The 13,967-nt window shown below is 39.9% G+C and overlaps 1 protein-coding gene across 1 annotated transcript in view; it reads left to right on the top strand.

The window, feature by feature from the left end:
- The window catches only part of LOC136862721 (cadherin-like and PC-esterase domain-containing protein 1), a 1,291,344-nt gene that overhangs the window by 530,515 nt on the left and 746,862 nt on the right, over positions 1–13,967 (top strand). Inside the window, exon 9 of the mRNA XM_067138943.2 lies at positions 10,294–10,422. Within this exon, the coding sequence (XP_066995044.2) occupies positions 10,294–10,422 (129 nt within the window). The remainder of the gene's footprint in view (positions 1–10,293; positions 10,423–13,967) is intronic.

The following is a 13,967-nucleotide window of genomic DNA, read 5'->3' as shown; positions in this document are numbered from 1 at the left end:
AGTATCCAGTATTCGGGAGATAGTGGATTCGAACCCCACTGTCGGCAGCCCTGAAGATGGTTTTCCGTGGTTTTCCATTTTCACACCAGGCGAATGCTGGAGCTGTACCTTAATTAAGGCCACGGCCGCTTCCTTCTCACTCCTAGCCCTTTCCTGACCCATCGTCGCCGTAAGACCTACCTGTGTCGGTGCGACGTAAAGCCAATAGCAAGAAAAAAAAGATTTTAAATTGTACGTACTCACAATTAACTTCCGATGAAATTCGTTGCTTCATCGCCATACTTTTCATTTCTGGATACAATAAGTTGCCCTCCAAGCGTTGTTTTTTTTTTTTTTTTTTGGTAGCGGCTTTACGTCGCACCGACACAGATAGGTCTTATGGCGACGATGGGATAGGAAAGGCCTAGGAGTTGGAAGGAAGCGGCCGTGGCCTTAATTAAGGTACAGCCCCAGCATTTGCCTGGTGTGAAAATGGGAAACCACGGAAAACCATCTTCAGGGCTGCCGATAGTGGGATTCGAACCTACTATCTCCCGGATGCAAGCTCACAGCCGCGCGCCTTTACGCGCACGGCCAACTCGCCCGGTAATACCAAGCGTTGTTATTGGGACATGCAGGATGATATGAAGACTGTAAAAGAACGTGATTCCCTACCTCTGTGTCTAATGCGAAAGTATTGAGGGAGGGCTGTTAACTGTCTCTGAAAATATTGACTACTGTAGCGACTCTATAGTGGTTCTATATGTTCTTTGATTCTTCGTTTTAGTACTTTATATTTTATTCTCTTGCTCCTGTGAGTGTTTTGTTTAAACAGGCAACAAACTGTACACATGTTTCTCTGTACTGCAGACAAATATTTTCTTCTTTGTTCAATAATTCTATTTCTTAGCTGTGATGTGAATGAAAACTAATATTACATATTATTACAAAAAATAATGCTAAGATTTTTCAACATTATTGCTGTACGAAAACAGAAAACAACTTTGCAACCTAAATTCGACTTCCAAAACTGTATTTTGTTAAAAAATAGGTAGTGCAACAGCCTAGCGTTGCCATATGGCAACATCAAATAACTTATGACCTAGCGGTCCCAACACTCTGAAACTGGACTCAGTAGTTTATTCTGGTGTCAGACACGCGGTAAAATACAATAAATAAGTAAATCTTAGCAAAAAATCCAGCCGCTAATGGGTTAAGGCCACAGCCGCTTCCTTCCAACTAATAGCCCGTTCCTATCCCATTGTCGCCATAAAACCTATCTGTGTCGGTGCGACGTAAAGCAACTAGCAAAAATAGATAAAAAGAAATGTTTATGACTAACACTACATAGTCCCTCAATGAAATATTTCAGATTTACGAAAATTGTTCATACTACTTCTCAAGAAGTCCATTTAATGTGTACACGTACTGAAAAATACAGAATTTAAATTGATCACACCAGGCAGGCAGCATAATTTCCAACGCATTTGTTGTATGAAGCCTGCAGGGACTGCAAAGTCACATTTTGCAAATCGTCATTGATCCGACAATGCTCTTCCTATCCATTATTTCCTTAAAACTGTTCACGCCTCCCAGCCATATATGTATATGAAGTCAATCAGAACAATTTTCTCTGTGCTCATTTTCCTATGGTTGCGTGTAAAGGAAAGTGAACCTTACCGTACCGCATTCTGGGAATGTGTGTTTTTTGTTTGCTATTTGCTTTACGTCGCACCGACACAGATAGGTCTTATGGCGACGAGGGACAGTAAAGGCCTAGGAATGGGAAGGAAGCGGCCGTGGCCTTAATTAAGGTACAGCCCCAGCAATTTTCTGGTATCAAAATGGGAAACTACAGAAACCCATCTTCAGGGCTGCCGACAGTGGGGTTCGAATTTCTGACTACTGACGCTATAGTTTTCTGAAAAATTTCTTAGGAGATTGAGAGACTTGAAGAGTGCCATCGGATTATTAAAAGAAGTCTTAAGCTTCAAATTAATTTCCGGGACTTTATTGACAATAGAAATAGTAGTACCTAGAAGAAAGTCTCCATCATCTGCGCAAGTTGGTGGGTGCAGCGTGAAATTTGCATTGTTTTTCAACTTACGGGAAATAATTTTGTAAAACACGTCCCTGGCCAACTTCGAAGTATTTACACTGCGCTTTCTTACTTCAGCCGGCCCCGTGGTGTAGAGGTAGCGTGCCTGCCTCTTGCCCGGAGGCCCCGGCTTCGATTCCCGGCCAGGTCAGGGATTTTTACCTGGACCTGAGGGCTGGTTCGAGGTCCACTCAGCCTACGTGATTAGAATTGAGGAGCTATCTGACGGTGAGATAGCGGCCCCGGTCTGGAAAGCCAAGAATAACGGCCGAGAGGATTCGTCGTGCTGACCGCACGGCACCTCGTAATCTGCAGGCCTTCGGGCTGAGCAGCGGTCGCTTGGTAGGCCAAGGCCCTTCAAGGGCTGTAGTGCCATGGGGTTTGGTTTGGTTTGGTTTTCTTACTTCAAATCTAAGTGAATTCTAGCGTGATACCAAATGAGTAGGCCACATTCGGACTAGTGCAAGCCCAATTTATTCCCAGTTCTAATCACAGTCTATAAATATCCACGCTGGTACGATCACTATAGCTGCACAGGCCATCGATACATGGCACCTTCTACACAAGGGTCATGTGGATAACATGAATAACACTAAATATTTCACCGAGCGAATTGGCAGTGCGGTTAGGAGCGCGCAGCTGTGAGCTTGCATTCGGGAGATAGTGGGTTCGAATCGCACTGTCGACAGCCCTGAACGTGGTTTTCCGTGGTTTCCCATTATCACACCAGGAAAATGCTGAGACTGTACCTTAATTAAGGCCACGGCCGCTTCCTTCCCACTCCTAGCCCATCCCTATCCCATCGTCGCCATAAGATCTGTCTGTGCCGGTGTGACGTAAAACCACTAGCAAAAAAAAAGCAATCATGAAGATTTTTTTCCTTGGTTTCCCATGTTCACAACAGGCAAATGCTAGGGCTGTACCTTAATCAAGGCCACGGCCGCCTCCTTCCCACTCTTCCTATGACATTGTCGCCATAAGGCCTACCTGTGTCGGTGCGGCGCAAAATGAATTGTAGAAAAAGCTAAGTGTTTCGAAAATAATAATCATATTGACGAGAGCTAGGGCTACACAGCTACGGTCAAGTCAATACGTATCTGTAATTATGTCCTTTATTAAGCTTCCAGTTGATCACCTGAGCGATTATATACTATTCGGTGTCCACGTTCCTGGATGGACAGATATAACGTTCCTTCAATGCAAAAACTACCCCTAAAGGCGAGAGATCAGATGGTATGATGGTCGAAAACAATGTTAACAAGACAGGGAGGGGCGTGGTAGCCATGCAGTATCATCACTGGCTCCTCATCAAGGTGGTCACGGTTCAAATCCCGAACAACAAATATGGGATTTTTAACGTTGAAATTGCCGTCCGGTTAAAACTGAGATCCATGGCTTAGATCACGTTATCAGTAGTCACGTAAAACTACAAGCTTGCTTGCTGACATTGACCGGAGAAGCATTCTGTAGGTCAGCGTTGTCAGAAACGGCTACTCCTGTCTTTCACTCCTATTTTGCTAAGAACCTGTACCCTGAGCGGCTGAGCCCGAAGGTCAGTCCTCTAGCCACGACAGTTGTGAGTAGAGGCTGACACTTTGTGAATTTTGATAGCGAGCGTCGATATCTTGCACCAATGAGAATAAGATTTGCTTTTTATTATTGTTGCAATATTACTGTTACTACTACTACTACTGCTAATAATAATAATAATAATAATAATAATAATAAATAAATAAAGATTTGATAGCATTCGTTTTCCTGTTGCAATAATACGAACAGTAGAGAATGTGCTTTACGTTTGTTGTTGTAATTATTATTATATTATTATATTATTATATTATTATATTATTATTATTATTTATTTATTTATTTATTTACCGTCCAGGGTTGGTTTCTCTCAGACATAGCATGGGATCCCACCTCTACCGCCTCAAGGACAGTGTCCTGGAGCTTGAGACTTTGGGTCGGGGATACAACTGTGAAGAAGGACCACCATCTCGCCCAGGCGGCCTCACGTGCTATGCTGAACAGGGGCCTTGTTGGAGGATGGGACTATTGAAAGGGATAGACAAAGAAGGGGGAAGGAAGCGGCAGTGGCCTTAAGTTAGGTACCATCCCAGCATTTGCCTGGAGGAGAAGTGGGGAAACCACGGAAAACCACTTCGAGGATGGCTGAGGTGGGAATCGAACCCTCCTCTACTCATTTGACCTCTCGAGGCTGAGTGGACCCGGTTCCCGTCCTCGTACTACGTTTCAAATTTCGTGGCAGAGCCGGGAATCGACCAGGGCCTTCAGGGGTGGCAGCTAATCACACTAACCACTACACCACAGTGGACATTATTATTATTATTATTATTATTATTATTATTATTATTATTATTATTATTATTATTATTATTATTATTATCATGCCTGTTCTGCATATGTTGTATATATGACTGAAGTGCTAATCAGTTGTGCAGTGGTGGATGCTAAACAGTCGACTATCGCAACTGCCTGGTGGTATTCGTGCATTTATAAACAACTAAATGTGTAATGTAACACAGAGTTGAATTCATTATAATATTAACCTTACTGGGCGAGTTGGCCGTGCGGTTAGAGACGCGCGGCTGTGAGCTTGCATTCGGGAGATAGTGGATTCGATTCCTACTGTTGGCAACCCTGAAGATGGTTTTCCGTGGTTTCCCATTTTCACACCAGGCAAATGCTGGGCTTTACCTTAATTAAGGCCACGGCCGCTTCCTTCCAACTTCTAGGCCTTTCTTGTCCCATCGTCGCCATAAGATATCTGTGTCGGTGCGACGTAAAGCAAATAGCAAACAAAACAAAAAATTAGGAAATAATATTTTACAGTGATCAGTGAATGTACTAAATATGGTACTGGTACTCTGTATATACTTCGGAAAATCTGACTCAGAAATATGATGCATCTCGACTGTTAGTGTTGAAAATTTCTAGCAAATTATTTTAAACCATTGAAAATAGCCGCACACGATAAATACTTGACTGCATAAATACTAAACCTTATGTCCTGCAATAAGTGTACACAAATTAATTGTTCCCAGATAGGAAATATCAGGACATGTTACGATTTTTGTGTTCTAGATAGTGTGATGTGCATTGCAATTTATGTGCTATATTAATTGAAGAATAACTATTTTATATATAGACACTGAGAAAATCTTATCCAAATGAACAGTGTTATTAGTTCTATACCTGAACTTAATCGAAAAGAATAAGAACAAATGTTCATTGCACTAAGGATTAAATCGTTGCTGTTCGGGCAAAACCTCATATCTCACAATGAATGCTCTTCCTATCCAGTATTTTCCTTATGACTGGCCACGCCTCCCTGCTACATATGGATATGCAGTCTATCAGAACAATTTTCGTTGTGTTCATTTTCGTATGCTAACGTGTAAAGGTATCTGGATCGGGCGAGTTGGCCGTGCGCGTAGAGGCGCGCGGCTGTGAGCTTGCATCCGCTAGATAGTAGGTTCGAATCCCACTATCGGCAGCCCTGAAGATGGTTTTCCGTGGTTTCCCATTTTCACACCAGGCAAATGCTGGGGCTGTACCTTAATTAAGGCCACGGCCGCTTCCTTCCAACTCCTAGTCCTTTCCTGTCCCATCGTCGCCATAAGACCTATCTGTGTCGGTGCGACGTAAGCCCCTAGCAGAAAAAAAAGGTAACTGAACCTTAAGTACATTATACTGTAGGAGTGCGTAAATAAGTCATGCAAATACGCATTTCTAGAGTGTGGTACGGTAAGCTTCATTTTCCTTTACACGTTAGCATAGGAAAATGAACGCCGTAATCGCATCCTAAAAGAGTTCTTTAACGAGATAGTATGTCTATTGCCTAGGATTTCTTAAATTAGTTCACTCTTAAATGACAACTGATTTCTCTGGGATTCAATTCGATAAACTTAGAGAAGGAAATCATTTCCAAGGTAACTGCGCTACGCAGCCGGCCTAATTTATCTCTTAGAAAGATAGATAAAATAGTGTAGTGCAATTCCTTTGAAATAAATTATGAAGTTTCAGCACACGCTTGATTGATTTCCTCCTTTCGAATGTCATCTCGAATGTGATGTAGCGCATGTGCTCAGGTTCTCGTACGCCGTACCGGAATAAATAACAGCATGCAGTTAGCGCGCCGGCAAAAATGTATGGAACTGAAATACTCCTTTCATTTTTATCAAAAATTTGTGAGCTGTTTGAAACCTTTACGCTGGAGTTGTTATAAATAATATTTTAAAGTTTAAAAAAAAGATTGTATTCCCCTCAATTCCGTACGTTGTGCGTTGCTTGCTATTCTTGAAAACTATGTACAGTTGCTGTAATGTTGTTAGCTAATTTCAAAATCTCTTGGCTTGCCCTCAAATTAGTTAGTTCTCACTACGCTTCCATTATGACACCTGAACATTTCTGCTGCCGTGATTTGTGAATTTCGAAATTTCGTGGCTTGTCCTCTAATTGGCTGGTTGATATTAAATTTATGATGCGAAGGCAACGGGTAGAAAAGATGCTGCTAATTTTTACCCGTTCTAAAATAAGATATTTCATAACTTTTATTAAAGGAGTTTATCTAGTATGAATATTATCACGGTGGCCATTTTAGTCCGAAAATGTTGGCGTTCGTGAGGATTGTGAAGGGTACTTTAGTGTCATAGTTGTGCTTCAATGAGCCTCTGATTTTTACAATATTCCGTTAAATATTTCCAGCTACAGAACCCTACGGGCTATAATCCTTGAACCTCAATTATCGTTATCTACTATATAATAATGTTTAGAAAATATAGAGAAGAGAACATCCCTTTCCAATGGCAATGTGAAAATACAAAACATTTTTAGCAAATAAAGCTTGCCTCTCGATTCCCTTCACTTATTAATTGACCGTAGAGTTGCTGGTGATGAATTATATATATGCCAATGATGACAATACAGAAGCAAGAATGATATTGGTATCAGCTCTTACCAAAATCAAAATCAAAATCAAATCAAAATCTCTTTATTTGCAAATGAGGTGTCTACCTCGGTGGCAAATGGTACACTAAAATATATTATTGTCAAGCACTAAGCATTAAATTAACAAGAGGAGAAAATTTTCCTATAATACAATATTATACAATTTACGCTAAGAATGTTTTCAATTAAACACATAGCTCACCCTTAATAAATTTATATTGTTTACAAAATTCTACTTATAATATCTCCTGTACTACTTACAAATATAGTCAACTGTAATACAGTATGTGGAATTACTTCAAATGTTACTATACAACTGGTATAAGATTAAAATTTACATTGCATTTATTTACTTATCATCGCCATAGTGGTGAAGCAAGATGTCTTCAACTTGCCCTCAAGAGAATGGCAGGGGAGATGGCACTCTGTGAAACTAAAAAGAGCAGGGTAATGGAAAGCTTTATGAGTGCTAAGGGATGCGTTTAAAGGACGAAATTCATATCTCTTCACATATTAGCTCGAACTGAGTTGGATTATTACCAGCCAATTGACAATTTCTACATTAGGGGGCTTATGCAGAGACGAGTCCCTAGATCACACGAAGCAAAGCGCCAGGGTTATAAGTTTATAATGATATTTTGATGAGTAATTCTAGCAAGATATTCGACGGATAGTTCAAGACTTCGAAGCGGTTCTATGACATTAAATTGAGGAATTATTGTCGATGGTCGCAAGGAACTCATTACTATCCTTCTGTGCCTTGTTTAATTTTAATCGAATACGTCCTAAAGAAGTGTTTGATTTTTATGAGTATATTTTATATCTGGAATAAATCTTCATATACGACAGTACCAAGCAGATTATTTTTCATCATTTTATAAACTTATCTTTCTTTACCGCATGACTCCCAGTTTCCATAAATCCTCTGAAACATAATTCTCAGAAATTTCACGTGCACGGTTTGTACCCGCTGTTCACTCATTCTCAACAGTGGCTATGCCACAGCCTCTTATGTTCCCTTCAGATAAGTCATACATCCTGTGCAGTATATGTTTAGCCTTCTTTTGTATATAATTGTTCCATGGGAGATTAAATCTCTGTGGTAGTAAACATCCGTTATATCCTCCATTTTATTCAAATATCTTATGAAGAATTCTCCTCTAATTCACCTTGTGTACTTGAAACTCTCCATAACTTCAGTTTTGATGTATCAAATTTCTATTGCTGACCTCTCTTTTCAGTTTCGTTTTCTTGACGTCACGTCCGTCTTACGTTCCTTGACGCCGGTTCTCATTCTCCATTTATCCAACTTCTCATGTACTGTATAAAACATTTTTTGACTCCTCCTCCCATTCTTTCCTCAAATCTCAATTTCACCAGGAAACGATTTTATGTTCATCCTTGTGTCATTATATGAGTTGCTTGTGCTGCCTTTCAGACCACCCATCACAATTATTGTAAACTGTAGAGGTGACCATAGCTTCAAGACAGTTGAATGATTTGTAGACAATAGCTAACAGAAGTGTTATAGAATAAGATAATTATGAATTTATTTACAAGTATATAAAATATTGAATTACTTTAGTATGGATCAACTGTGTCAATTTCAATTGCACGTTACTTAACGGTTATGAAATTACTTTTTATTTTATTTCCTTCCAAATTTCGTGAACTCGTTCAGAACATTCTTCGTGAAGGTTACACTGTCTGGCGGTGAATCTCAATATGTTTATTATAGTACACGTGTGACATGTTCTTGCCAAGTGTATGCTCACGCATTCTTCTATACTTTAGACAATCGAATAGGTCACAGAGGCTTGAATGAATAAATAAAAGGTAACGTGACTCATCAGAGCAATCTTCACATGTATCCGTTCAGTATACCAACATGAGGGTAGGGTAACTATCATAAATGTTGTCATCAACATTGGAAAAATAATAAGTATAAACTAATGACAATCCCACTGAATGAATTATACTGATATGACTTGTTTTGTATTCTGTAGGGTTTTTAAAATGTGATGTCCTTTACAGAAACGATCTATTAGAAATAGTAGAATTTTCCGATAGCCGATATCAAGTATAATTCTTCGCTTCATTACGTATCAGTTATGTTATGTAAATTGCCGTTATTTAAACTCGTGCTGCCTAGCTATTCATATCAGAGGACTTGTTGACAGAACGCAGACTATGGTTGTGCTGCAGCTCGTAGTATTTCATGCTAACGTTACAATTCATTTACTTTCATGAACTGATGTAGACAGCGTCTCAGAAAGCTAAACGTATGTATATGGTAGTTTCACACATGTCTGGAGTTTTTCGTTATATTTACTGAGTTTTAACACACACATGCTTTTCACCTCTTCGCCAGTGCTCTGGGTCTTTCCACCTGATGCACACATTATGTTTTCGGTTCACCCGAAAAGAAATGAGTTTGGTTCCTCGTCAGGAAGAGGAGGTATTTAGAAATGAGACTTCCACTTTTAGAGAGGAACATTACCCATGGAGCCTACATTAATGAGTACCAGGATACGACTTGGGATAAAGGGTGACCTAAAATTGGACTGAATATTCTGTATCACCAGTGGCTTATGCTGGGATCAAGAGAACACTAAACCTGAAAGATTGCATTTCATTTTAGCAGATCTACCAATAAAAAGAAAACTAAATTACTCCTATAACAGCAGCCCTGCAGTGTCTTCCTACAAGGATGTAGAAGAAAATGGGAGTGAAATACCAGCACTCTGTTATCTATATATTTAGGTCAGAAGTATGTGGTGAGGAAATATACTGTATACGATGAGTAACGCATGGTTGATAGCAGTGGCGGACCGAAGCCTAGCACACCTGTACCCTCGGTCACCGCTCCTGTCCGATATAGAGCAGCGAGCCGCTTGAGGTGAGTCGAGGGGAGAGGGACGAGAGTCTGGGCTGCAATATCAATCTCCGATGCCTTGCTCTCAGAAATACGTGCGACATTTTTCCTCATTGCTTTCAAGTTTTGTAAATGGAATAATGTGTCAGATGCTTACATTATAATGTGCTTTAGACTTCCATCATTCTCAAAAGTGGTTTGGGCTTCACTGATAGCCTTGGTAGCCCTCAGTATACGCCACTGTGTATCACTTAGTGCCAAGGATACAAATTCCTTCAGTGAACTCCAGTACATCAATGGAGGCTGTTTTGCATTCCTTCTGAAAATTTGTAAGACAATTTTATTCTAATATGATTTTCTGTTTTGTCAGGGAGTCGCTGCGTCATGGCACAGCTGACCTGCACGAGTTGCTGACCCGTCTGGAGGAACTGTTGGCATCTCAAGACATCACTGAGGATGACTACTCGTACCCCAGTGAGCCTCGGTTAAACTATGCCAGGTAGGAGAGAGGGACTTTGTACATAAGCCTCATTCAAATGCTACGTTCATAGAAACATTGGTTTGTGTGTTTTGAGAACTGAAATCACACTCATGAGATGAAGGGTTATTTTGAGAGCAGTTAAGTTCAAGTGTGGTGTTCAAGAAACTGGTCATTGGGCTCAATAGACCACTTTATGGTCCCTCATGAGTTGTTCCTTAAATGTGCAGCATTGCATATTTGCAAAGGAGAATTCACTTGCTTTCTATGCATTCTCTTGGACAGTTGAGTATTCTCCTTCCTGTCATACAACTTTGTAAAAGTGTGTGTATATACTTTTAATTTTCAGATTAACACGCTAGTAAGGCAAAAACGAACACTCGTTTGTTTCAAGACTCTTCATGCTAATTAGCTAGAGTGAGGTGTGAACTTTAAAAAGATAATATAACATTAGCACTATAACAATGTTTATCGCAGAATTGCACAACCTTACATATGAACGTAACATTAAACTTTATTTATTTATTTGACAGTTACTTTAAACAAAATATTTTTCTGATGATAATGCGTTGCTTTTGAAATGAGAAGAATACTTAAAAGAAACAATAAATTGTGCATTTAGAGGTTATATATTATTACAACACAAGATTCCAACAATGCGCACACAGTCTTCAGCGCAGATCCTCCTTGCTGGAAAGTTGACATACTGTAGTGTGTACTTTAATGACATTACGATCTTCTGAGAGAGATTTACTTGTGCCAAACGTGTGGTTCTGAGAGTGGTATCATCTACGCTTGTGAATACCGATATTTTGGGATCATGACTCGAATACCTATCTCACAACTACAAATCACCATTTAGATCCCGGGAAAACAGGGGGGGAACTGATTAGTCTGCAATGGGTAAACATTATCGTATAATGAAAATGACTTTGATGATAAGGCGGAAAATTATAAATTTAGTTCTTCGTTTAAAATGCTCATTTGACGAGGGACTAAGGGTTTACATTCTTTTAACAGTCAACCGCCTCTGCCTCTATTCCATAGAATCCAAAATTTCACGCCAACAAAAATTGCAATATATTAGACAACGATTGTCTCTTTCATTAGTAAAACGTTCATCCATTAGATAGCCCTATGCAATAATTGATGAAAGACAGTCCTGGCCGGCAAAATAAAATGTATGAGATTTCTTAGACATCTGAAACACCGTAAGTAAGGTGACCATTGCCAGGGGCACTTCCTCCACTCATTTTATGGACGTCAAACGAAGAGTCAAATTACGTTATTGAATAATGAATTCTAGAATTGATATAGCACCAGGAAGAATTTGTGTATTAGCAGATTAACCTGTTGAATCTCAAGGTTACTTGATTGAAGACAGCACTTTTAAGTACGTCTTGAAGTGATATTGATGTGTGCAGCAGTCAAATGTGAAATATGGGCTGCTCACACTGAGGTATTTCGCTTTCTTATTATTATTCCCCTTGTTCTTCTGCCTCCTCCTCTTCCAGGCCTCTTTTCTCAGTTTATTGGGATCAGCTCTGATTTACGGCCGTATGGGCTTTCTGAGACTGATCCAATGTGGAGGAATGTAATGGTTACTGGTGGTTGGTGATGTGTGTTACAAAATATTCGGACAGATAGGAGGACTCGCTGTTGTGTACCCACCATTGACGGGTTAGGTTTTGTGATGCCAGCAGTGGTGTCATCTATCGAAGATCAGTGACAGCAGAAGGGACAAATTCAAAACTACAGGGGAAAGGAACTTGGGAACAAAAATGAGAAACTAGATGTTGCCATGGTCTGCTGTCCTTCGAAACTATGTGTAACTAGAGAATATTATAGCTTCCCTCAGTGATGTGAGCGTCTTGTTTCATAAATGTCGGTCATTATCCGCCCACGTGAGCGGATGAAAGTTAACGACACACAAATGAATTACTGATGTATTTAATTACGCACAAACCCCACATCCGGCCCCAAGGCCTAGACATAACTTTTCCGCCTCTCATCCGGATGCCCCGGGTTCGATTCCCGGCCAGGAATTTTACCTGGATCTGAGGGTTGGCTCGAGGTCCACTGCGCCTACATGAATACAACTGAGGGGCTATCTGGCGGTGAGATGGCAACCGTGTTCTAGAAAACTAAGAATAAAGGCCGAGAGAATTCGTCACACCAACCATGCGTCACCTCGTAAGATGTAGGCCTTCGCTCTTCAGGGCGTTCTGGTGGTCTGATAAACCGCAGATAATTTGCTATAGTTCAACCCAAATGATTTATTAATGCAAAAGTATTAAATCATTTACAACAGTTCAGCACAAATAACTTATCGTTGCATTTATTGATGTACAAACCTACCGTACGTCCTTTGGTAGAGTTCACAGTACATGTTCAGATATCCAATCACCGACTTTACTACACTTTTCAGCTCTCTTGGCAGTAATACGTGTAGCTCATCGGAGGTCTCCTTGGCGTTCTCTTATGGTGCTAGAACTCTGCATAACACGAGCGACGAATTCGTTCCTTACTTTTAACTTTTACCTTTAACTTTCTGTAGTCTTCGCATTCCATCCATCCCAAAGAAAAAAATCAAATGGAGTATGGTCTCGGGACCAACAAAGTAAGTTCCCACATCAGTTAATGTATCAGTAAGTTATTTCTGTGTCTTTAAGAATGTTTGTAAAGTTGTTCTTTTGGGTACATACAAATATCCGCAATTCCACACATATTGCAAATTGGATACGTGTTTATAAGAACACTTTTTCTTTAAATGGTCCATACTACTGCATCCCGACGACATGCTTACTACTCCTCCGGAAACACCCTGCGTTTATCAATTTTAATTAATTGACACTTACTCATTAAATCTAAAAGATAGGCATTTCCCTACCTGCCAGATGTTCGACACGTTACCAACGGCAGAAGCTGAGAATTCCACGAAGACGTGAAGGTCAATTGAAATTCTGTAAACTGAGATGAAGCATGGATAAAAAAGTACTTTAACATTGATGAACAGTAGATGTGAATGTAGTACTTAGTCTAAGAGTAATATAGCAATTCAATTTTGTCGTAGTAAATATTTCAACAAATAATTATAACCTTCGGAGCATATTGACGGAAGTCAACCGTCATTCAAATGCTTCCTTTTTGACAATTTACTGTCGGAACAAGAAATCAGGATAAGAATTCAGTCGATGTTGATAATATGAAATTCTTAATATTCGTTATCAGGTAAGATTTAAAAGATAATGTAATTTATACTGCATATAATGGACTTAGGATTTCGTAATTATCCCCCCCCCAATGCCTAGTGCGTTTCAAGCATGCCTGATCAACTATGTGTCAGTTAAGACAGCACTGAAGCTTTTATTTGTAATAAATTGAGCTACGAACTGATCATCACCAATAAATCAGGTTCCATCTTATTTTCATGTTGAGGTTGTGTGCTATTTTTTTTTCTTTTTTTTTTTTTTTGCTATTTGCTTTACGTCGCACTGACACAGATAGGTCTTATGGCGACGATGGGACAGGAAAGGCCTAGGAGTGGGAAGGAAGCGGCCGTGGCC

This window comes from Anabrus simplex, chromosome 2 (genome assembly GCF_040414725.1).
Source record: "Anabrus simplex isolate iqAnaSimp1 chromosome 2, ASM4041472v1, whole genome shotgun sequence".
In the NCBI taxonomy this organism is placed as follows: Eukaryota; Metazoa; Arthropoda; class Insecta; order Orthoptera; family Tettigoniidae; genus Anabrus; species Anabrus simplex.
The sequence above is the reverse complement of the archived record's forward strand: the minus strand, read 5'-3'. Positions and strand labels throughout refer to the sequence as shown.